The 23659-nt window shown below is 35.8% G+C and overlaps 1 protein-coding gene across 3 annotated transcripts in view; it reads right to left on the reverse strand.

Moving 5' to 3' along the window:
* LOC123685490 (apoptosis-stimulating of p53 protein 1) overlaps nt 1-23659 on the reverse strand; it is a 262820-nt gene that overhangs the window by 201595 nt on the left and 37566 nt on the right. For 2 of the 3 annotated variants that reach the window (XM_045625201.1, XM_045625202.1), the window contains exon 4: nt 17797-17892. In XM_045625201.1, coding sequence (XP_045481157.1) covers nt 17797-17892 — 96 coding nt within the window. Of the gene's footprint in view, nt 1-17796; nt 17893-21203; nt 21316-23659 lie in introns of those variants that run through there. The other variant, XM_045625203.1, reaches the window with a different exon arrangement.

The following is a 23659-nucleotide window of genomic DNA, read 5'->3' on the forward strand; positions in this document are numbered from 1 at the left end:
GTCCAATCCTAACAAAAATTTTCAATATTTTCAACCAAATAGTAGATTTCCCATTACCTACACTTAATGAATCTTGGATTATCAGTGACAAAATCTGACATTCTCGAACGTACTTCGATGTCACTCTACTGCGGAAGTATCGAATCCATGTTATCTCAAAATACTGCAGCCAATTTCAGTTCTGCCAACAGAACCAAATTTTCCGCCAGTTCCGAACATCAGCGCCCGTCTTGATAATTAAACCCTACGGAGGCGTATCTGATTAAATTTTGTTTTATGTGTGAATTAAACGAATGCAATGCCAAAACCGAAGGAGGTTCCTTGTTCATTAACTCGAACGAACTTAGTCTATTCGAGTGCTGATTAAAATGCTATCAGAAACTTGAATTGATTTCAATGAGGAACTTCCTTGGAACAGAGAATCCTAACGAGTATTTTCGGAAGCCATTTTCTAATATTAATCATCATTCAAATTAATCCATGTTTTGTTCCAAATTTTCAACAGTTTATCTGTTCATAAAAGGACAGTTTTCGTTTCATGGAAATCACCGGAATTCACAAAATGATTATTATTTCGTCTAATCTCAAAGAAGTCTCCACACTTTACACAATAATTCACATATGTTATTAAATATGGACATTCAAAATTTTTATTCGTCTGGTAATTTCAAGAATATCAATTCCATCGACATGAAGTATTGCGTTCAGATGTAAAATAAAACCTCGAATTCAGAATTTCATATTAAACAAAAAAAATTCAGAAAGATTATCGAAAAAATATTGTCCAATATTTAAGTGAACACAAAACCAACAGGAATAGAAGATATAAAAAAAAATTTCAAGCTACGTGCAGAATTTCATGTTATAGCATAAGAATTTTCAAATGAAATAAAAACAAATCTTCTCGAAATATACGTCAGAAGAAGTGTTTTGATATTTTATTATTCTCATTCATACACTGTGTCCGTAAAATATGGAAAAATTTTTAGCTATACAGACCATTTTAAGAAATAATCCTGAAACACGTCGATTTTTGACTTTAATTTACTGTATTTCAAAATCATAATCAAATATACAGGGTGAATTACTTTCGAGTAATGACGTCACCGTCAATATTTTTCAAATAGAACACCCCCATATTTCTCAATTTTCCGATTACTCTAGCTGAGATGATTCCAAAAATTTAACACATGTTGATTCCAATTGGTACAGGGTGGACAAAAATACAATAGTTTTGTGTGTGCTCATAAAGTAACGCGTAACATTCTTTATTAGTTAAATTAACAATATTATCAAAAATACTTATTGTCTAGCGGCAATTGGTTTGAATGTAACACCCTGTAGTTTGTTATATTTTTAGATTAATAAAAATGTATAAAAATAAGAAATAATTTCTTTCATATTCTGTCTGCTAGACCACAAGTACCAAACATGTTTGGAAACAGCTTTTTTATCAATCTAAAAATGTAACAAACTACACGGTGGTACATTCAAACCGATTGCCGCTAGACAATAAGTATTTTTGATGATATTGTTAATTTAACTAATAAAAAATGTTACGCGTTACTTTATGAGCAAACACAAAACTGTTGTATTTTTGTCCAACCTGTACCAATTGGAATCAACATGTGATAAATTTTTGGAATAAGCTCAGCTAGAGTAATCGGAAAATTGAGACAAAATGGGGATGTTCCATTAAAAAAACGACTGTGAGGTCATCACTCGAAAGTAATTCACCCTGTATATTAGATTACTATTTTAAAATACGGTAAATTAAAATCAAAAATAGACGTGCTTCCAGATTATTTCTTAAAATGGTCTCTTTAGCTAAAAATGAATTTGTCCCATACTTCACGGACGCAGTGTATAATATGTAATAACAAAATATTTGATATTACAAATTGTACTTTTATGTGGCGCATTCGCCATATTGTAACAATTTTATTTATATATTTTTTTTTAATCATAAATCAAAAGAATGAAGCTGTTGAAAGGATATGAGGATACACAGACAGACAATGATTACAATACTGAAAGACAATTCTATCAATTAACATCGCACTTAATTTGAGGAGGCCTCATCTATTTCTAATATATGAAATACTTGGCCACATATCATGAAAGATAGTCAGTCGCCTCATCAAATCTGAATTTCAAATGTAGATCTGTGTGCAGCCTGTGAAATTAAGTCCGACAGGGTTTTCAATTACTGTCCTCGTGGTATTGCACCCCTCGCGAGGTTGGTATTATTGGTCATTTCAAACGTCATATTTTACAACACAGTTGGAGCATTCTAGTGGAAAGCTATTAGGGTTAGGGATGTACAGGATGGTATTCCAGAATTGAAACGTCGTTATAACCGAATGTTTCTGAAAAAGTATTGTGGAGAAAACTTAAAAGGCCATAAGGGTAGGTTTACATCTGCTCGTTCATTCAAAAGAATATTTTGAGAATCATACTCATTTAAAGGGTATTTTTTTTAGAGCTATAGAACTTTAAATTGCAATAAAACAACGATGGATTATTCGATTGACATGAATTTTATTTATCCGCAAGATAATCTTGTGGCATTACATTTTAAATTTGATTTCTGGCATATGACCGCCACGGCTGGCTCGGATGTAGTCCAATCTGGACGTCCAATTTTCGATGACTCTTTCCAACATTTGTGGCCGTATATCGGCAATAACACGGCGAATGTTGTCTTCCAAATGGTCAAGGGTTTGTGGCTTATCCGCATAGACCAATGACTTCACATAGCCCCACAGAAAGTAGTGTAGCGGTGTTAAATCACAAGATCTTGGAGGCCAATTCACAGGTCCAAAACGTGAAATTAGGCGGTCACCAAACGTGTCTTTCAATAAATCGATTGTGGCACGAGCTGTGACATGTTGCGCCGTCTTGTTGGAACCACAGCTCCTGGACATCATGGTTGTTCAATTCAGGAATGAAAAAGTTAGTAATTATGGCTCTATGCCGATCACCATTGACTGTAACGTTCTGGCCATCATCGTTTATGAAGAAGTACGGCCCAATGATTCCACCAGCCCATAAAGCGCACCAAACATTCGGTTTTTCTGGATATAACGTTGTTTCGACATACACTTGAGGATTAGCTTCACTCCAAATGCGGCAGTTTTGTTTATTGACGTAGCCATTCAACCAGAAGTGCGCTTCATCGCTAAACAAAATTCGCTTATGAGAATCTGGAGCAACGGCAATCTCATTTTGCACTATTTGCAAACATTGTTCAGGCGTGAATCTATTCATGATGAATTGCCAAACCAAACTGAGAATAAATCACTTGACAACTATTAAATCGGTCTTCATCTTGAACAGTAATGCGAACTGAAAGCTATATACCTCGAAAAAAGACATATTTCCAGAGATTCTTAGAGTGTTAGTCTCCTGCTTTTATATTCCATAACAATCTCAGTCGCACTTGAAATAAAAAGGTATAATTCCCAGTTTTCCCATAGTTTTTATATACCTTTTAGTTTTCATGTTTTTTCGTCCAACGTTCAAATGTTGTTACCTATGTAAGTTAGTATACTTTTTGTAGCAGTCAAAATGTGACCTGAAGAAGTGTTGGCAAAACTATTGTTGTTAACATTGAAATATTCATGGAACTTGCTTTATTTCATTTTATTTGATCGAAGAATTTTCATCAAGTAAGGACTGAATCGATTTGCAATTTTTTTTTCAAGGGATAAAAATAATGAATTTTCAACTTCGAATCGTATCATCGAACAAAATCCTTTCAGATCTCTCTTCACATGAAATTCGAAAATGCAACAAACTGCGCCGAAACCAGCTCGCGAAAACGAAAAAACCTGAATCAGCAAATTCTACTCGTGAAGTAATGAAGCATAACCTTAAATCTCCAAACTGTAACGAGACTAGAGTGTTTACAAGGATACTTCCGGAGATAACCTAATTAAAAGGAAATGTGAACAACGTGAGAGACCTGTATCTCACATACACTTACAAATAACCGTGAAAACATACAAAACCTCTCTATCCTATTACCATCCACATTCTAACCTAGTTGATTCATTTCACGATAGGTAGACAGGGAGAAGTTAACAGGGATGGAATTACCCTATTAAATTTCGTAGAAGCTATACGATTATTACTTCAGTCAGTTGGAGGTTTTGACAGTGAAATATTTTGTGAAATATTTCGCTTCCTCATTTTCAGGATGAAAAAAATTTTTGCAGATAATAGCATTACAAAACCGAAAATAATATACTGTTTTTCATTTCATTAGATTCAAAGATATGAAATGTTAGAGGAGCGTTGGAGTAAAAATTTCATTCAAGAAAGTGATTATTTTGAAAAATAAAACAGAATTTTTGAGAAAAAATGTGTACCCAGCCCAGTACTTATTAAGTGGAGTGTTTTACAAGAATTCCTTAGAATATTTATGTATTTTTTTAAATTTGACTAATATTGTTGCAATTGAAAATCAAATAACATTGCATTGTTCTAAGGTTACAAAATGGCGGATGCGTCGGTTTCTTTCATTCGATAATTCCTATGAGTTTTTGGGATTCGAATCAAGCCGCTCTTCGAATTTCAGAAACTGGTGAAAGGCAAATGTAATTTTGAAATTCATTAGTTATTATTAATAAAAACATAAAATCGTGGAATATTTCAAAGAAGTATTGATTCAAATTCATTTCCTTCAGAGGCTCTTTCCTAATTTAGCTGCATCAACGAATGAACTTCACTCAAATGATCACATGTCAAATGTAATCCTATTGTTTTGAAGAAAGATATCAGGGTGTTTTACTAGATGAAAAATTAAACATGTAACTATCACAGTCTGGGACTGTGCTACTGACTATTAACTAAAACTGAATATTGTTCAGTGTCCAAACACATTCCTCTAAATTTCCATGAAAATCTATGAAATAGTTATCCGTTTGCAAGTTTTCAATGAAATGCATAAAACGTATTACATAAACCATAGAGTAATAAACATAGATAGAGGAAGTATACTCAATTTTTACATGTCCCCAACATGGTTAGATTACGTTGTCGGATTGTGATATATTTTCAAATCCACAATTTTACTATATCATTATGAATGTCTATTATATTGAATGACGTATATTTATTTGAGTGATTTCCAATTAAATATGCAAAATTGAATATTTGTTATCCAATATTTTTCCCAATTGTCGAATTTATGATAAGCAGAATATTTATTATTTTTTGTACCTACTTATTGAAATCCAAGGTTTGGCAACTTTTGCTCTCCTAGTGTCATCGGTTGTTTCACGTCGTTTGGCGCGCTTGAAGTTTGTTTTCTGAATTTCTGATATATTTAAGTATTTACTTCAATATATTTTGAGTTAATATGAAACGTTGATTCACTATAGGACATAAGAAATGCGTTTTTTGTGGAGAAACTCGCGAATTGAGTGAAATATCGTATCACTGATTAGTTTTCATTACCGCGCACTTCATGTCAAATTTGATGAGTCATATTGGGGACAAAATTTGCTTACTGAAAGTGACATAGTCGCCCTCTATCTATATTTATTACTCTGAGACATAAACGAAAAAAGCAAGCACAATTTTCAACTCAGCTTCAAACTATCCAAATTATCCTGCATTAACTCTAAAAGCATGCACAATAATTCATGAGAACCCTGAATCCGATACTCATATGATATTCTCTTGATATTCAAAGCCAAATATTCCAAAGCGGACATCCCTTCAAAATGAAGCATTTGAATATCCATTCATTCAAACATTTCTGGATAAGCTCCGTGTTGAAGTCGATGACAGCATTCCTAGAATCCAACCTCCTGGTAAGAACAAATCCTTTTGGAATGCGAAACGGACAATTCTAACCAGGGCCGTCGCTAGCCAAACTGCCGCCCTAGGCAGAGACCCATTTTGCCGCCCAATCGGCCAATCTTTTTTAGAGCTATAGAACTTTAAATTGCAATAAAACAACGATGGATTATTCGATTGACATGAATTTTATTTATCCGCAAGATAATCTTGTGGCATTACATTTTAAATATGATTTCTGGCATATGACCGCCACAGCTGGCTCGGATGTAGTCCAATCTGGACGTCCAATTTTCGATGACTTTTTCCAACATTTGTGGCCGTATATCGGCAATAACACGGCGAATGTTGTCTTCCAAATGGTCAAGGGTTTGTGGCTTATCCGCATAGACCAATGACTTTACATAGCCCCACAGAAAGAAGTCTAGCGGTGTTAAATCACAAGATCTTCGAGGCCAATTCACAGGTCCAGAACGTGAAATTAGGCGGTCACCAAACGTGTCTTTCAATAAATCGATTGTGACACGAGTTGTGTGACATGTTGCGCCGTCTTGTTGGAACCACAGCTCCTGGACATCATGGTTGTTCAATTCAGGAATGAAAAAGTTAGTAATCATGGCTCTATACCGATCACCATTGACTGTAACATTCTGGCCATCATCGTTTTTGAAGAACTACGGACCAAGGATTCCACCAGCCCATAAAGCGCACCAAACAGTCAGTTTTTCTGGATGTAACGGTGTTTCGACATACACTTGAGGATTAGCTTCACTCCAAATGCGGCAGTTTTGTTTGTTGACGTAGCCATTCAACCAGAAGTGCGCTTCATCGCTAAACAAAATAAAATGGACGTAGTGCGCGATACGTATTCCGCACAGAACCATTATTTTCGAAATAAAATTGCACTATTTTCAAGCGTTGTTCATGCGTGAGTCTATTCATGATGAATTGCCAAACCAAACTGAGAATAAATCATTCGACAGCTGTTGAATCGGTCGCCATCTTGAACAGTAATGCCAACTTAAAGTTATATACCTCGAAAAAAAATACCCGTTATTTCTTGAGAATGATCAGTTGGAAGTGATGAAATGGAATTGTTTTCTTATATTTTGCATTAAATTCTGAGGAATCAACATTCTGATTAGAGAATTGAAAAGTAAATAATCCAGAACCCCAAGTGGCAATAAAATTCATTAACGTAAAGCGAACGTCGACAAGCCTGGATGCATGTGTTTTTTTAGCGTCAATACCGCGGCACCTTTGATGGTTTGTGATGTTAATTAAATTTGTCGGTATTCCTTCCTGTTGTTGCTGACTGAATTAAATTCCATTCGGTTTTTCAAATTTCTTGAAATGCTTGAAATGCCGCCCTTGAATTTTGCCGCCCTATGCTACAGCCTACCCTGATTCTGATTCCTGTTCGGGGCAACGTTGGACTGTTGGACAACGGGAATTTACGTCCCACAGATCTGGACAATAGGGAATCCGGGATCCGGGATAGCCAAGCCCGTATTCAGATGGAGACGAGGTACCACTTTGTCATTAATTTAATTCACTGTGACTTACCGGGAATTAAAGGGGGATTCTCTTCTGTCGTATAAAATTATTTTATCGCTTTGTCGATTGCTTACCGGAGCATTTTTCCCGAATATGGGAGGAATTAATCCGGTGAAATGGATATTATTACCCTACTTATCTTCGCGGGGCTGAAAATTCTGTCAGGAGTCGTAAATCGAGGGATGAACGCCGGTATTAAGCAGTAAATGCTTTCGCTGTAGAAATGCAAACGCACCTGAAGGTATGAAAAATGGTTACCGGTTAATTTTAAATTTTAGTATTGTTTTTTCGTGGACCTTTAAGCCCTTAATAAGCAAAGTTGGCCAGAAGACTCTGGTTAACGCTGTTTTCCAAGTTATAGGGTGTTCTGAGTAGGCATAGTAACAATAACTACAATGTAATATTATCATAACTATAACATAATAGATTTTTCGCTACCTTGCAGCTAAAAACACTATTCTTCATTGATAACTTTAAAGTGGCATTACTGTTCAAGATGGCGACCGATTTAAAAGCTGTCAAGTGATTTATTCTCAGTTTGGTTTGTCAATTCATCATGAATAGACTCACGCCTGAACAACGCTTGCAAATAGTGCTATTTTATTTCGAAAATAATGGTTCTGTGCGGAATACGTATCGCGCACTACGTCCATTTTATTTTGTTTAGCGATGAAGATCACTTCTGGTTGAATGGCTACGTCAACAAACAAAACTGCCGGATTTGGAGTGAAGCTAATCCTCAAGTGTATGACGAAACACCGTTACATCCAGAAAAACTGACTTTTTGGTGCGCTTTATGGGCTGGTGGAATCCTTGGTCCGTAGTTCTTCAAAAACGTTCTTCAGAACGTTACAGTCAATGGTGATCGGTATAGAGTCATGATTACTAACTTTTTCATTCCTGAATTGAACAACCATGATGTCCAGGAGCTGTGGTTCCAACAAGACGGCGCAACATGTCACACAGCTCGTGCCGCAATCTATTTATTGAAATACACGTTTGGTGACCGCTTATTTTCACGTTTTGGACCTGTGAATTGGCCTCCAAGATCTTGTGATTTAACACCGGTAGACTACTTTCTGTAGGGCTATGTAAAGTCATTCGTTTATGCGGATAAGCCACAAACCCTTGACCATTTGGAAGACAACTTTCGCCGTGTTATTGCCGATATACGGCCACAAATGTTGGAAAAAGTCATAGAAAATTGGACGTCCAGATTGGACTACATCCGAGCCAGCCGTGGCAGTCATATGCCAGAAATCATATTTAAAATGTAATGCCACAAGATTATCTTGCGGATAAATAAAATTCATGTCAATCGAATAATCCATCGTTGTTTTATTGCAATTTAAACTTCTATAGCTCTGAAAAAAACACCCTTTATAATCGTTTTTCATAAATCGCGCTTCAATCTGACACATATCGAAGTTTCAAGTATCTTGCTTCGAGGATAGTTGGCAGCATCGAGAAAATTATTAAAATTCTTCAGAAAATTTCAGTTCACAGCTTACAATTTCCGAAATAATAGACTAATCGCTAAAGTGCAGACATTTTCGCCATCTACGTCAACGTATCTTCATCGCTCTCCTCATTTTTTCCCTTATAAATGATTCAAATGCTCGCATCATTCTCAACAATTCTCACAAATAGGAATTGTGCAGTTTTCAGATGTGTTAAAATTGAATATTATTCAAAAACGTCCCCTGGGACTTCCATACATCCGCCCATAGTGCAAATAGAGATAAATGCACATAAAATCCGACGTGGGATCTATTCGCAAAGTAAATAACATCGTAATTCACTCAGTTGCTTCAGCGCAACTCTGAATACATATTTCGAAACTCTCGAGGAGTACATCGAGAATTCTGAAAGGGATGTTCACCCCGTATAAGTCTGAAGGGAATTTATGGTTCTCTTTCATCATATGTCTTCACATCCGTGTATGCTTTTCGATTAATGACAAAGCTTCGGATACGTTTTCGTGTAATTAATGTTCTGTGCTTCTCCTACCACCCCTTATGTTCCAGGTGTATCTAATTTTGATATGTTGCACTTTTGTCGTTTAAACGAATGGTATACTCTCTGATATCTCTAGGGATAAGTTATCCATGCGTTTAGGAAACTGCATACGCCTATTGCAACCTTGGAGCCTGTATAACCCGGATTATATAAGGGGTGTTTTTTTAAAGCTATAGAACTTTAAATTGCAATAAAACAACGATGGATTATTCGATTGACATGAATTTCATTTATCCGCAAGATAATCTTGTGGCATTACATTTTAAATATGATTTCTGGCATATGACCGCCACGGCTGGCTCGGATGTAGTCCAATCTGGACGTCCAATTTTCGATGACTTTTTCCAACATTTGTGGCCGTATATCGGCAATAACACGGCGAATGTTGTCTTCCAAATGGTCAAGGGTTTGTGGCTTATCCACATAGACCAATAACTTTACATAGCCCCACAGAAAGTAGTCTAGCGGTGTTAAATCACAAGATCTTGGAGGCCAATTCACAGGTCCAAAACGTGAAATTAGGCGGTCACCAAACGTGTCTTTCAATAAATCGATTGTGGCACGAGCTGTGTGACATGTTGCGCCGTCTTGTTGGAACCACAGCTCCTGGACATCCTGGTTGTTCAATTCAGGAATGAAAAAGTTAGTAATCATGGCTCTATACCGATCACCATTGACTGTAACGTTCTGGACATCATCGTTTTTGTAGAAGTATGGACCAATGATTCCACCAGCCCATAAAGCGCACCAAACAGTCAGTTTTTCTGGATGTAACGGTGTTTCGACATACACTTGAGGATTAGCTTCACTCCAAATGCGGCAGTTTTGTTTGTTGACGTAGCCATTCAACCAGAAGTGAGCTTCATCGCTAAACAAAATAAAATGGACGTAGTGCGCGATACGTATTCCGCACAGAACCATTATTTTCGAAATAAAATTGCACTATTTGCAAGCGTTGTTCAGGCGTGAGTCTATTCATGATAAATTGCCAAACCAAACTGAGCATAAATCACGTGACAGCTGTTGAATCGGTCGCCATCTTGAACAGTATTGCCAACTTAAAGTTAACACCCGTTACCTGACTTGAAATCAAGCCAAGCCGTGTATCCCTATTGTGGAGGTATGGGGATCAAATTTGATTGGATGAACTTCACGTGGGTAAAAATTGGATGTGAGAGACCTAGAAGAGTCAGAATAAACATAAAACAAACATATGCGTGCCAATTTAACGAACAAAAATTATCTTGCTCAGACACCGTGCTAAAAAAATGTTCACTTCACATCAGATTAAAATTGAGTTTGGCCTCTGCTGATACGGTCCCCAAAATATGGGTTGGAAAGACCCAAATTCTTCAGGAGATATACGAACTTGATTTTCCTTTGTACGATAACACTTCGGTTTCTTTCATATTGAGTTATCCCTAGCAGCAAGAAACTTCATCAGGATACCCTTTCAGGATGGCCTGGGACAGCAATTTACTGGTTTGTCCTTCTTCGTTACGCTCCTGCGGGCGACAGTTTTCCTTATTAAATCGAGAAAATGGTTAGGCTATCTGTCCATGACAGCAGTAGAGCCAGAATTATTAGATAGATAGATAGATAGATAATTTTCTTTATTTCAAGTTTTACACAACAAAAGCTACATAAAAGATGAAATGACGTCAGAATAAAGAACTTAAATACACAAGTTTTCAGAAACAAAATAATCCCCACAATTGTAAGGTTCCAAATGAATTAACATTCTCTTAACAATTTTCTTAAATCTATATAAACTATCACAGCATTTAATATAATTAGGTAGTCTATTGAATATTTTAATACACATGTAATAAGGACCTTTTTCACTCAAGGTTAATCTATGAGAAGGATATAACAAATCTTGAGTTCTTGTATTATAATTATGACTAACTCCCATATCAAACTTATCTCTATTTTTAAAAACAAACAACAAACATTCATAAATATACAAAGCATATACCGTCATTATATTCATATTTCTGAATTTACCTCTGCATGAATCCCTGTACTTCATTTTGCATATAGTTCTAATAATTCTTTTCTGAGCTATGAATATTGATTGGACTCTAGAGTTGCCACCCCAGAAAATGATTCCAAATCTAATGATCGATTCACAATTTGCATGATACAAAATTTTCAAAGTACCCTCATTCATATACTGAGCAACAACCCTGATTCCATACCCAACACTGGCTAATCTTAAACAAAGTTTATTTATATGTATCTCCCAATCCAGAAATTCATCTATTTGTATGCCAAGGAATTTTGTACTTGATACAGGTTCTATTATATTATTTTCAAGATTAATACTGCTTGGTGTAGCTGTGGTATTAGGATCAATCAAGTTTTTACGCAAGTTGAGATTGTTCTGAATGATGCGAATTATGAATTAGTCTTTCTTCCGAAGGAAAATGTAGCACTTCACTCAATAGGTTACAGGCCCAATTAGTAAAAAGACATTTTTCCTCCAAAATTCGACAGTATTCGTTAACATAATCACCTAAAAGAGTGATACTTGTATTCCAACTCTCCTCTAACTTTCAAGTACCTTTTCTGTAGAAAGATGCTTCAACCTCAACAAATCTTTCTTCATTAGAACTAAATTCCTTTTCCTGGGCCATTTTTTTTATGTCTGCAGGAAGCCAGTAATCGTTGGGAGCCAGCTGTGATAAATGAGCAGGGTGATCAAGCAATTGGGAATTGAATTCGTTGAATTTGACCATGACAATCTTGTTGACAGAGAATATTTTTTTTGCATTTGAGGACATTTTTGCTTAAATTTTGTACCCAATCGATCCAATACGTGTAATATTGTTCATTCAATGTCTTAACAAAGGTAAATAATAATAATAATAATAATAATAAAGTTTATTGATCCTTTGTGACTGTTACAGTATAGGACAGGTCATAATTAATACAATTTCTAATACATAGGTATATAACAATTGACTAAAACAAAGGTATATATCACTCAACTTTACAAGACCACAATTCCAACGATCCATCGCTAAGATAATCAGCAGTCGAGTAATAACATTTATTCAACAATAATTTTTTCATTAAAATTTAGAATTTTATTTGATTTTCATTCTTGAAAGAGTCTGGTAAATGATTAAAGAGCTTTATGCTCTGATAAGACGTGAACGTTCAAACCGGGAGGTTCTATGACTAGGTAGAGTTAAAACATTTGTGTTCCTTGTGGAATAACAATGAAAATCAGATAATTTTGTAGCAGAATTAAAATTTTTCTTCATATGAAGTAAGCATTTGAATATGTATATACAAGTCACTGTCATGATTTTATTCTTAATGAAATATGGTCGACAGGAGGATCGAGGATGTATATTGAAGATCATCCTTATTATTCTCTTCTGACATACCAGAACTCTGTTTAAATCTGATGAGCTTCCCCATGTCAAAATATTATATGCTATGTGAGGATAACTTAGAGAGTAATATACATCTAGAATAGACGTCAGTGGAAACAAATTTTTTATTTTATTTATAGCGAAAAAGGAAGAATTCAACTTTTTGCACACCATGTCAATATGATAAGACCATCTCATTCCATCGTCCATGTAGACTCCCAGAAATTTAGTCCACTCCCTTGATGTCAATGAGATGTCCCCACAAAACACAGAAATGCGCTCTCTGTTCCAAATTTTCAACCCGAAATGAATAAGAACAGTTTTTTCAACGTTAACCATTAACTTATTCATTCTACACCAATCAGTGAATAACCTGATTATATATGAGGTCGACTCCGTGAGCTCCTCAGGGCCCCGAGCCGTGACAAGTATCGAGGTATCATCTGCGAATAGTGTCTGCGTCGATACAGACCGGCAAATCATTTATGAATAGTAAAAATAGCAATGGCCCCAGAACGGAACCCTGAGGAACCCCCAGAACCACCTCACATTCATCCGAACTAGCACTATCACTCTGACTTTCATAGTTCGACCAGTCATGTAACTTCTCAACCAATCCAAAAATATACCCCTGAATCCCAAATTATAACACTTACTCAACATCCAAATTATAACACTTACCCAACAAATCCACCAACAGTGAATATAACAAAACGTTATTGGGTCAATTGAATACAGAAATCAAGATAAAACGTACTAAAATGTAGAATAAAAGATGTTCCTCCATCAAGACAACTCTCCTAATCCTTAATCGATGAAAACAACTGCTTGACCACCCAGTTTTTTCTCCAGATCTGACATCCAGTGATCACTAACTTTGTTTTTCAGAGAATTTCAACTCTAATGATAGCGAATATGAATCTTTTTTCAGAAAAGATAGGGGAACTTATCACTCTAGAAACTTAAAGGAACGAGAGAAAGGGCAGAAGAATTGCATGGAAAAATCGTTATTGAATATTGATAATTTCATTGTGTATTTATGATATTCAAGTGATCAACAATTCAGAATGTCTTCCATTGGCGCAAAAAGGCGAAGGCGCCTGTAATGTCAAAGTTCAAGTTACTTTGGAATTTCCTCTGAAGGATCAACGATTAGATCTTTGTTGAAGACGTTAGAAGAACTCCATTCCGAAGAACGCCAAATTTCTGTATAACTTTTGTTAGATTGAAGGAAAGTTCCATAATGGTTTGCGTGATTTTAATCTGGCAGTTTTAGTATCTGGGATGTAAGATAACGGGTGTTTTTTTTCGAGGTATATAACTTTAAGTTGGCATTACTAATCGAGATGGTGACCGATTCATCAGCTGTTGAGTGATTTATTCTCACTTTGGTTTGGCAATTCATCATGAATAGACTCACGCGCACTACGTCCATTTTATTTTGTTTAGCGATGAAGCGCACTTCTGGTTGAATGGCTACGTCAACAAACAAAACTGCCGCATTTGGAGTGAAGCTAATCCTCAAGTGTATATCGAAACACCGTTACATCCAGAAAAAATGACTGTTTGGTGCGCTTTTATGGGCTGGTGGAATCATTGGTCCGTACTTCTTCAAAAACGATGATGGCCAGAACGTTACAGTCAATGGTGATCGGTATAGAGCCATGATTACTAACTTTTTCATTCCTGAATTGAACAACCATGATGTCCCGGATCTGTGGTTTCAACAAGATGGCACAGCATGTCACACAGCTCGTGCCACAATCGATTTATTGAAAGACACGTTTGGTGAACGCCTAATTTCACGTTTTGGACCTGTGAATTGGCCACCAAGTTCTTGTGATTTAACACCGCTAGACTACTTTCTGTGGGGCTATGTAAAGTCATTGGTCTATGCGGATAAGCCACAAACCCTTGACCATTTGGAAGACAACATTCGCCGTGTTATTGCCGATATACGGCCACAAATGTTGGAAAAAGTAATCGAAAATTGGACGTCCAGATTGGACTACATCCGAGCCAGCCGTGGCGGTCATATGCCAGAAATCATATTTAAAATGTAATGCCACAAGATTATCTTGCGGATAAATAAAATTCATGTCAATCGAATAGTCCAACGTTGTTTGATTGCAATTTAAAGTTCTATAGCTCTAAAAAAACACCCTTTACAACAGTACAGTGCCGTCGGGGAAGGTAAAGGGATTTCTAATAGGAATTTAAAACACTTATAATGGCAACACTGTGTATCAATTTTTGACAGTTCTTATGTCATTTGAGTTCAATAGGTTATGGTATTTGGTCATGAAAAGATACATGAGTTCTGTAGTATCCAAGGGTTCAATTGACACATGAATGATCGAGCGCTCAGATCAATGTTTTTCAAATTAATTTTGTGTCACTCAGTATACTTAAAGTTCTTCTTGAAGACCAAAGGGGAAAGATCATCACCTCACTTCGTCACGTTATCGGAAAACCCCGATAATGATCAGTCCCTCTCCGCCATACATCAAGAAGTGTTGCCAACGTGCGATAAATGAAATCTCAGTGGTCCCAACGCCCTCGGCAACCTCGAAACATTCGACTAACGCTTTCCGATAGCCGGCAATTACGCATCCCTCAATGCCGTGTTCGGTGATTCCCCCAGACGGTTAAATGCGGTGTAAATCTGTCCCGAAAACGAGTTGTAAAGCCGTCTCTAGACGACGATCGCACACTCGACGAAAATGAATCACTTGTCGTAAATGTAATTGCGTTCACTGCCATTTTCCCCTCCGGCTAGGAAAATACGGACTTCCGGTGCGGCTGTTCGTTTTTATTTCCGGATTTTCGGTGACAGTTAAGCGGGTTCCCTTCGTCGAAACGTGAAATTGGCCTAAGTTGCGAGAAATAAATGTTGAGATACGGGTATGTCCTTAATAGGGGTTGAGTTGTACATTAAATTCAAACATCTTAGTAAAAAGCAGGTACTTATTAGGCCAATTGAAATGTTCCCGGTCTGATGAACAGATGGCGGTGCTAGTATTGAATCCATATGATTTTTAGTTAGTACCAACCTTCAAACGATACGTGTCCAAATTTGACAGCTGTCCGACCATTAGTTTGTGACATATTGCGTTGTGAGTGTAGCTAAAATATTTCGGGTGCTGATGAAATATTTCTTTTTGAAGGGAAAAAATGCAGTTGAAGAAAATATTGGCTTGATGAAGAGTTTCCGGGGTCTGCACCAGGAATCTCAACCATTATTGATTGGTATGCTGAGTTTAAACATGGTGAAATGAGCACTGAAGACGATAACGCAGTGGACGCCCAAAAGAGGCTGTCACCGACGAAAAAATAAAAAAGTTCACAAAATAATTTTGAATGACCGTGAAGTGAAGTTGATCGAGAAAGCAGACATTGTGAAGATATCATCTGAATCATCATATCATTCACGAATATTTGTACATGAGAAAGCAGTGTGCAAAATGGGTGCCGCGCGAGCTCACAATTGATCAAAAGCAATAAACCTGAATTTTTGCGTCGATATGTGACAATGTCGGGTAAGAGAGCAAGAGGAAGATCACAGACTAGATGGACCGACCAAGTTCAACAAAGTACGACCCGCCCATTCTGTCAAGCTCTTCGAGATGCAGAGGATAGAGCGAGGTGGAAACAACTAACCGAGCGTATAGGAGGGAATCACGATCATCAGCAATGATGGAACGACTAGAGAGAGATGTGACAATGGATGAAACATGGCTCCATCATTTCACTCCGGAGTCCAATCGACAGTCAGCTGAGTGGACTGCACACGATGAACCGAGTTCAAACCGAGGAAAATCACAACAATCAGCTGGCAAGGTTATGGCATCAGTATTCTGAGATGCGAAAGGTATAATATTACTTCCAAAAGGGCCAGACGATCAACAACGATTATTATATAGCGTTATTGGATCGTTTAAATGATGAAATCGTTAAAAAACAGAACCATTTGAAGAAAAAAAGGAGCTGTTTCATCAAGACAATGCGCCGCGTCACAAATCAATGAAAAAATTGGCAAAATTGCATGAATTGGGCCTCGAAATGCTTCTGCATCCACCGTGTTTGCCAGATCTGGCCCCCAGCGACTTTTTCCTGTTCTCAGACCTCAAAATAATGTTCGCCAGTGAGAAATTTAGCATCAATGAAGAAGTAATCGTCTGAACTGAGACCTATTTCGAAGCGAAAGACAAATCGTACTACAAAAATGGTATCGAAAAGTTGGAAGATCGCTATAATCGCTGTATCGCCCTCGAAGGCAACTATGTTGAATAATAAAATCGAATTTTGCCAAAAAAAAAAGGTGTTTTACTATGGTAGACCGGGGACTTTTCAATTGGCCGGTCATGATCTGTTTACGAAAGTAAAACATTTTCGTGAGGCTAATCAGAAAACATATTTCTCATTTTTAGTATCACTATGAAGAAAAAAAATTACGAAACAGGTTGATGTGAAACTTCGAATAATTCTGACGTTGTTTTTTCATGCTCAGCACAGCTACCTAGCTGCATTGTAAAGCACCACTATTATCAGCAAGGATAAAAGTCTTTTCATTTTTACGAGGCAATTTACTAGAGCTATAACCATGATAAAAGACTAAAAATAGTGAACCTCTTACTTTTCCAACTACTATCTTCATTATGGAGCTAAAAACTCATCTGAGGCGTCATGCTGAACCACCTCGATTTTTAATTTTATTAAAATTCTTAATGAGAATTCGAGCATTCTCATTATCATCATAATAAAATTTGAAGATTTTTAGTTTCAGGCAACCAATTTACGTAAGATGCATCCCAAAGCAATTTTCCGTCTGGATAATTCGATGAAATCTACTCCCTTCCATGCTTGCCTACTCTAAGTTAATTGGATGAATCCAATAATGTCACTGCAGAATCAGCGCCTCTACTGAAATCCCCAACAAAATTAAGAATTTCGTTTTTTCATTCGTTGTTTGATGTGGAGAAGTTCGACAATAATCGTAACATGAAATATTGAGAGACAAACTCACCGTTTTTACTGAGTAGTGTATAACGAAGCATCAGCCTTCCAGAACCCCATCTCTGAAGTATCTCCAGAGGGTGATCTGCTTCTTGAAGAGTACACTCTGAAAAAAAACCATCATATCAATTTTTCGAGAAAAATAAATACAGTAATAGCTTATGCAATTTATAAGCTCCTGAGAATAAATATAATTTTTCAACCTTTGCTCACTTTCGAAAAATTATAAAAAAAGAATTGTAGATATGACAATTTCGCGTGATATCGCATATCAAAACTGAATTTATATTTTTTTTGGGAAGTGAAACAATTATTCGAAGCACAAAGTAATATTTTCAACCTGAACACTCTGAATGAGGAATATTGAAATAATTAATATGTCTCTAGCTCGATCACAGCAGGTATCAATAACATCCCTAGTTTCAATAAATTCCCTCGATAAGTTTGATTTTGTTGATAGTCTCGGTATTTCCATGAATATGAAGAGCCACCCTGTAGATTTCTGAGTAAAGCTAAAAATTTAATTTTTGTAGTCACGTAAGGTTTACTCTGCCTTTTATAAAAATATGTACAGTTAATCCTGGGACATCCTGTATATTAAATTTTTATTTACATAATGAAATAGTGGAAATTAGAATAACTCGAATTTAATGTATATCAAAGTTATTAAGGATATGCACTCTCGTAATGCTAAATTTGAACTAGGTACATTAAACTCGATTAAGAACATTCAGAGAATAACTTTTTGACATAGTTTTTCATGCCGTTTTATGTGTCTCTATAGATAATTGCTTCAGCACACGAGAATGAATCAGCATATGTTCATTTCCGAATAACAGTAATCTGTCTATTAGGTTTCTACCAATGTTATTTTACGAGAAGAAAACATCGGACAACCAAATGAATTAACTATTTTGTATGAATACCAAACTAACTTGTTAAGAGCTTTGTTCAGATTATTTGCAGCCTCAATAAAGATTTATCGAAATATAAATATATTCATTGAAACACTTTTTCTCATCCGAATGCTTCTGAACAAACAACACAATTTCCTGTACAGGGTGGTTCAAAAAGGATGCCAACTGATCTCAGGAACTATAGTAGTAAAAAAAATGTATGTTTCATTTTTCAATTCTTTATATATAATTATAATAATAATAACCGTTTATTGATCTCATAAGACATAAAATTAAGTGTGAAATGAGTCACAATGAAAGAAAAAAGTTAACACAAATAATTATCAAATTATTGAATAGAGTTGAAACTAAAGTATTTCCAGTCGAAAAGGATTCAACTCATGTTATACATATATATAAAATAAAATTCGATTGGTGCTTCCGTATGAGTTTTATTCTACATTTTATGGAAATTAGCTCGGCAATAATCATAAAGTTCAAAATATGTTTCCAATTAATAAATAACTTAAGTTTTCTCGTATAATTCTCATGCTATTTTCATCGGAATCGCTTCAATAACATCTGGGTGGTCCACTTCGTGGTTTTCTTTCGATAATATTCGATGGATCTCATATAATGAAGCTTTTACGGATAAATATTTCTTAAGTAATTAAAATGATCTCTTCAATATCTTCCTTGTCGGTAGACAGTTCTGTTATAACGGTAAATTTGCCAGATGCTAACCAAGTTAGAAAACTTTCGTTTTGCTGATTATTTTCGATATAGCAGCTGCAGAATCTTTCAATGAAAACCTTATTCAGCGTTCCAAAATTTACAATTTGTGAAGTTAACAACCTGTTCTTGAGTTTTAAAGACAGCAAAGTTCACACAAAAATTGATTGAACTTAGTTCCGAATATATTTCGTGAATAGGTAAAAACATATTCCTTCCAAAATCGTCATTGCGTTATATTCTTTATTATAATATAAAGGGTGTTTTTTTTAGAACTATAGAACTTTAAATTGTAATAAAACAATGATGGATTATTCGATTGACATGAATTTTATTTATCCGCAAGAAAATCTTGTGGCATTACATTTTAAATATGATTTCTGGCATTTGACCACCACGGCTGGCTCGGATAAAGTCCAATCTGGACGTCCAATTATCGATGACTTTTTCCAACATTTGTGGCCGTATATCGGCAATAACACGACGAATGTTGTCTTCCAAATGGTCAAGGGTTTGTGGCTTATCCGCATAGACCAATGACTTTACATAGCCCCACAGAAAGTAGTCTAGCGGTGTTAAATCACAAGATCTTGGAGGCCAATTCACAGGTCCAAAACGTGAAATTAGTAATCATGGCTCTATACCCATCATCATTGACACCATTGACGTTCTGGCCATCATCGTTTTTGAAGAAGTACGGAGCAATGATTCCACCAGCCCATAAAGCGCACCGAACAGTCAGTTTTTCTGGATGTAACGGTGTTTCGACATACACTCGAGGATTAGCTTCACTCCAAATGCGGCAGTTTTGTTTGTTGACGTAGCCATTCAACCAGAAGTGCGCTTCATCGCTAAACAAAATAAAATGGACGTAGTGCGCGATACGTATTCCGCACAGAACCATTATTTTCGAAATAAAATTGCACTATTTGCAAACGTTGTTCAGGCTTCAGTCTATTCATGATGAATTGCCAAACCAAACTGAGAATAAATCACTTGACAGCTGTTGAATCGGTCGCCATCTTGAACAGTAATGCCAACTTAAAATGATATACCTCGAAAGAAAACACCCGTTATTTCATATAGTGTAATTGTTGATTCTCAAATTTCATTTCTTGATCAAAACTTGACTTACTCATCTAATCTTGTCGATTTTGTTTTGAATTCAGGGAAATAATGAATATCACTTTCGACAAAATGTCATTTATAAATTTTATGGAAAAATGTTGGAGTAAACAAAAAAATAATTCATAATGATGTTTGAAAGGTTCGACTAACTCAATTAAAGTCTTTATATTTCAGCAGCACATCATTAACATTTTGCATTCAAACTTGTTCATTTTAGATAATCGAAATTTTTTATGAAATTTAATTTTTTGGAAATTTATTCATTCGTTCTTGGTCAATCTTATTGCGTCTTGGCATTTCTGCAAATATTCTGCGAAAGAAATTCTATAACTACAGAGTGAAGAATTTTTGGTGAACTCACTTTGTCGATGAACTTTCAGTAAAATTAAATGAAGATTCTTTCCACTATTATGCAACTGATTAACAAATTTTAGCTCGATCGGCTAGATAACTCTTCAATTACTGAGTTTCAAACAAAATTTCATATGCTCGAGAGACTAAATCGTTTTTGACCTTGAACTCTTCATCAATGAATCGAACCCAAGACCATTTGCAGTTCAAAATTCAAAAATTACACCCATTTCAGAAAAATAATATCCCAGTGTTCCCATGTATAAGGGTCTAAAAAAATCATTGAAAAACAATTCTACGATGAACTCACCGTTTTTCAAGGCATTTACAAGGGAGGGAACTTTAACGTTTGATTTTTCTTCTTTTTCACCCCCAACGGTTGTTTGGTTTGAAGTCACCACCATCATCTTGATGGAGAGAAGTGTTACAAATAGACACTAATAGAATGGAATGCACACCTCGTAAGGCAAACGCTGAGGGAAAACTGACTAGGAAATAATCGATTGTGGATTTTCCTGTACATCATGAAGGCAATTCGATCCGTTTCCCTGTTTACACGAAAAGGTTCATCACATATTCATTAGTTTGCTTCCAATGGCAGTACGAAGGACGGACGATAGTTTAACCATGAACTTCCACCCTAAAAACCTTTCTCTTTCTCTTCGATAATCCATATTCCAGTTGTTTGATCGTTTTATCTGATAGAGCGTCGGCATTGTACTCAGATATTATGATTTATTTTCATATTTTGACAACCTGACACATTATAGATTATCCAAGGTTTACTTCTATTGTTTGAGTATTTAGTTTTTCGAGTTCCCAGTGTAGGTAACCCCAATTGTCTGTAAACAGCGTTTTGTAGAATTCAATGTTGACTAGAGATCCACGTAGAAGTCAACAAAAAAAATTGATAATATAGAAGCTATCTGCATCATATTTCATGTTAATTCTGTTTCATTCATTTTTTCTGTATTGTGACAGTGTGCAACAATTTGGAGATATAGATATGATTTTGTTTCTCAAAATTGAGGAGGCTTAGTAACAAACTATTTCTCTGTTATTATATTTCATCTCCCTGTACATCATAGTCTACTGAAGTTGTAAAACATCGCTCAAGTCACTCATAAGTCGCTGGCCAAGCGCACAGTTGGCACCTATGCTGCCATATCACCTTTTTCACGTTTGTACCAAGCTTCAAAAGAATCGTGTCAGGATTGCGTAAGATAAAGATATTGATATATACTAACTGACAAAGAAACTACAACACCCAGAAGGAGCTGTTTAAATTTTTGTCGGTAAAACATAAATAGTATATATAGCAATGAGTAAATGATCAAATTTGGAGAAAAAAATAAACAATTTTTATTACTTAAATATTGTAGTCGTTTTTGTCAAGTTTTTTGAATTTTACAACAAACCAGCTGTTAGAGGAGATCCAATGTCGATTTTTAGTTGTTGTAAAAAAGCCAGCTAAGTGAATTTTAAAGAGGTCGAATTATTGGTCTACGAGAGGTGGGGTTGTCATTTCGAGAAATCGCTAACCGTACGAACAGAACTCCAACTTCTGTTAGGAAATGTTGTCAAGCGTGGTTTGGTAATGCCCAAATTCGAAGAAGAGTAGGCACCGGACGTCGAAAGGGCACAAATGAAGTTCAAGATCGACGTCTAACGCTGTGTCCTACGTGAGCGATTTATTGCGAGCGATGAGAGCAACGCGACCAAACGCGATTTATCAAACCTTGGAATATAATAACGCTGTCCTACGTGCAGTCGTATCGGTCGTAAAACTGTTTCAGGCAAATTTCGCGCTCTGTCGGCGATCAAATTATTTGATATTTCCAAGCGGAATTCGCGCGAACTTCAGTAGTTCTTGTTGATGCAGGCAGGTTTACTTCGACCGCTCTTCAATGAATGATTTAAACGAAGTTTTAATACTGGCTGTTAGAAATTCCAGTATACTCTGGGACAAGACTGATAAAAGATATCATAATCGACTGTTGGTGGATAGAGAATGGAGTAGAATTGCCGATGAACTGGGGGAAACAAGTGAGATTGACAAATTAACTATAGTATTATATACACTGAGAGAAGTGTTTATTTGATATTATCGAAAATGCATTATAGTTAATGAATCATTTATTGGATCTATGGTCAAACAAATATTAGTTTCATGGAAATAAATAATTTATTTGAAATCCCACCAATAATCATCATTTATTATTCCACTTCATTTATTTACGCATAACTTATATTACTAATGCTGAAGAAATATCCATTTGAAGGAAATAAATATAGTTGAGGTTAATATATCATTGAGTAATAATGAATAAACCTTATTTATATGTAATACGTAGGTATCCATGCAGATTGAAAAAAAAATTTCAATTCAGTAATGGTTTACGTATTTCTTAGATTTTTTTTTTGGTTGTTTCTATATAGTCAAATGTTGTAGGAAGCAATCTACAATAACTGTGGAATAAATTTGGAGAAGTCCTTAATTGTTTATATAAGTGGTGAAACTCTCCAAAATTCATTCGTTCCAAAAAAATTTAATTTGTTGGATTTCTCTTTCTTCCCATTTTTCTGCGTCTTACAATTAGCATTTTTGAAGCCACATTTTCACATATGAATAATTTACGTTTTCTTGACCACCTCATTATAACTGTTTCTCTACAAGCGTATGACAACGGACTGATCTTCCGCAATGCACAATCCCAACCCAACCCAACCATATTTATGTCGCGTCGTGTCGCGTTTGTAGATTTC

This window comes from Harmonia axyridis, chromosome 7 (genome assembly GCF_914767665.1).
Source record: "Harmonia axyridis chromosome 7, icHarAxyr1.1, whole genome shotgun sequence".
Taxonomy (NCBI): Eukaryota; Metazoa; Arthropoda; class Insecta; order Coleoptera; family Coccinellidae; genus Harmonia; species Harmonia axyridis.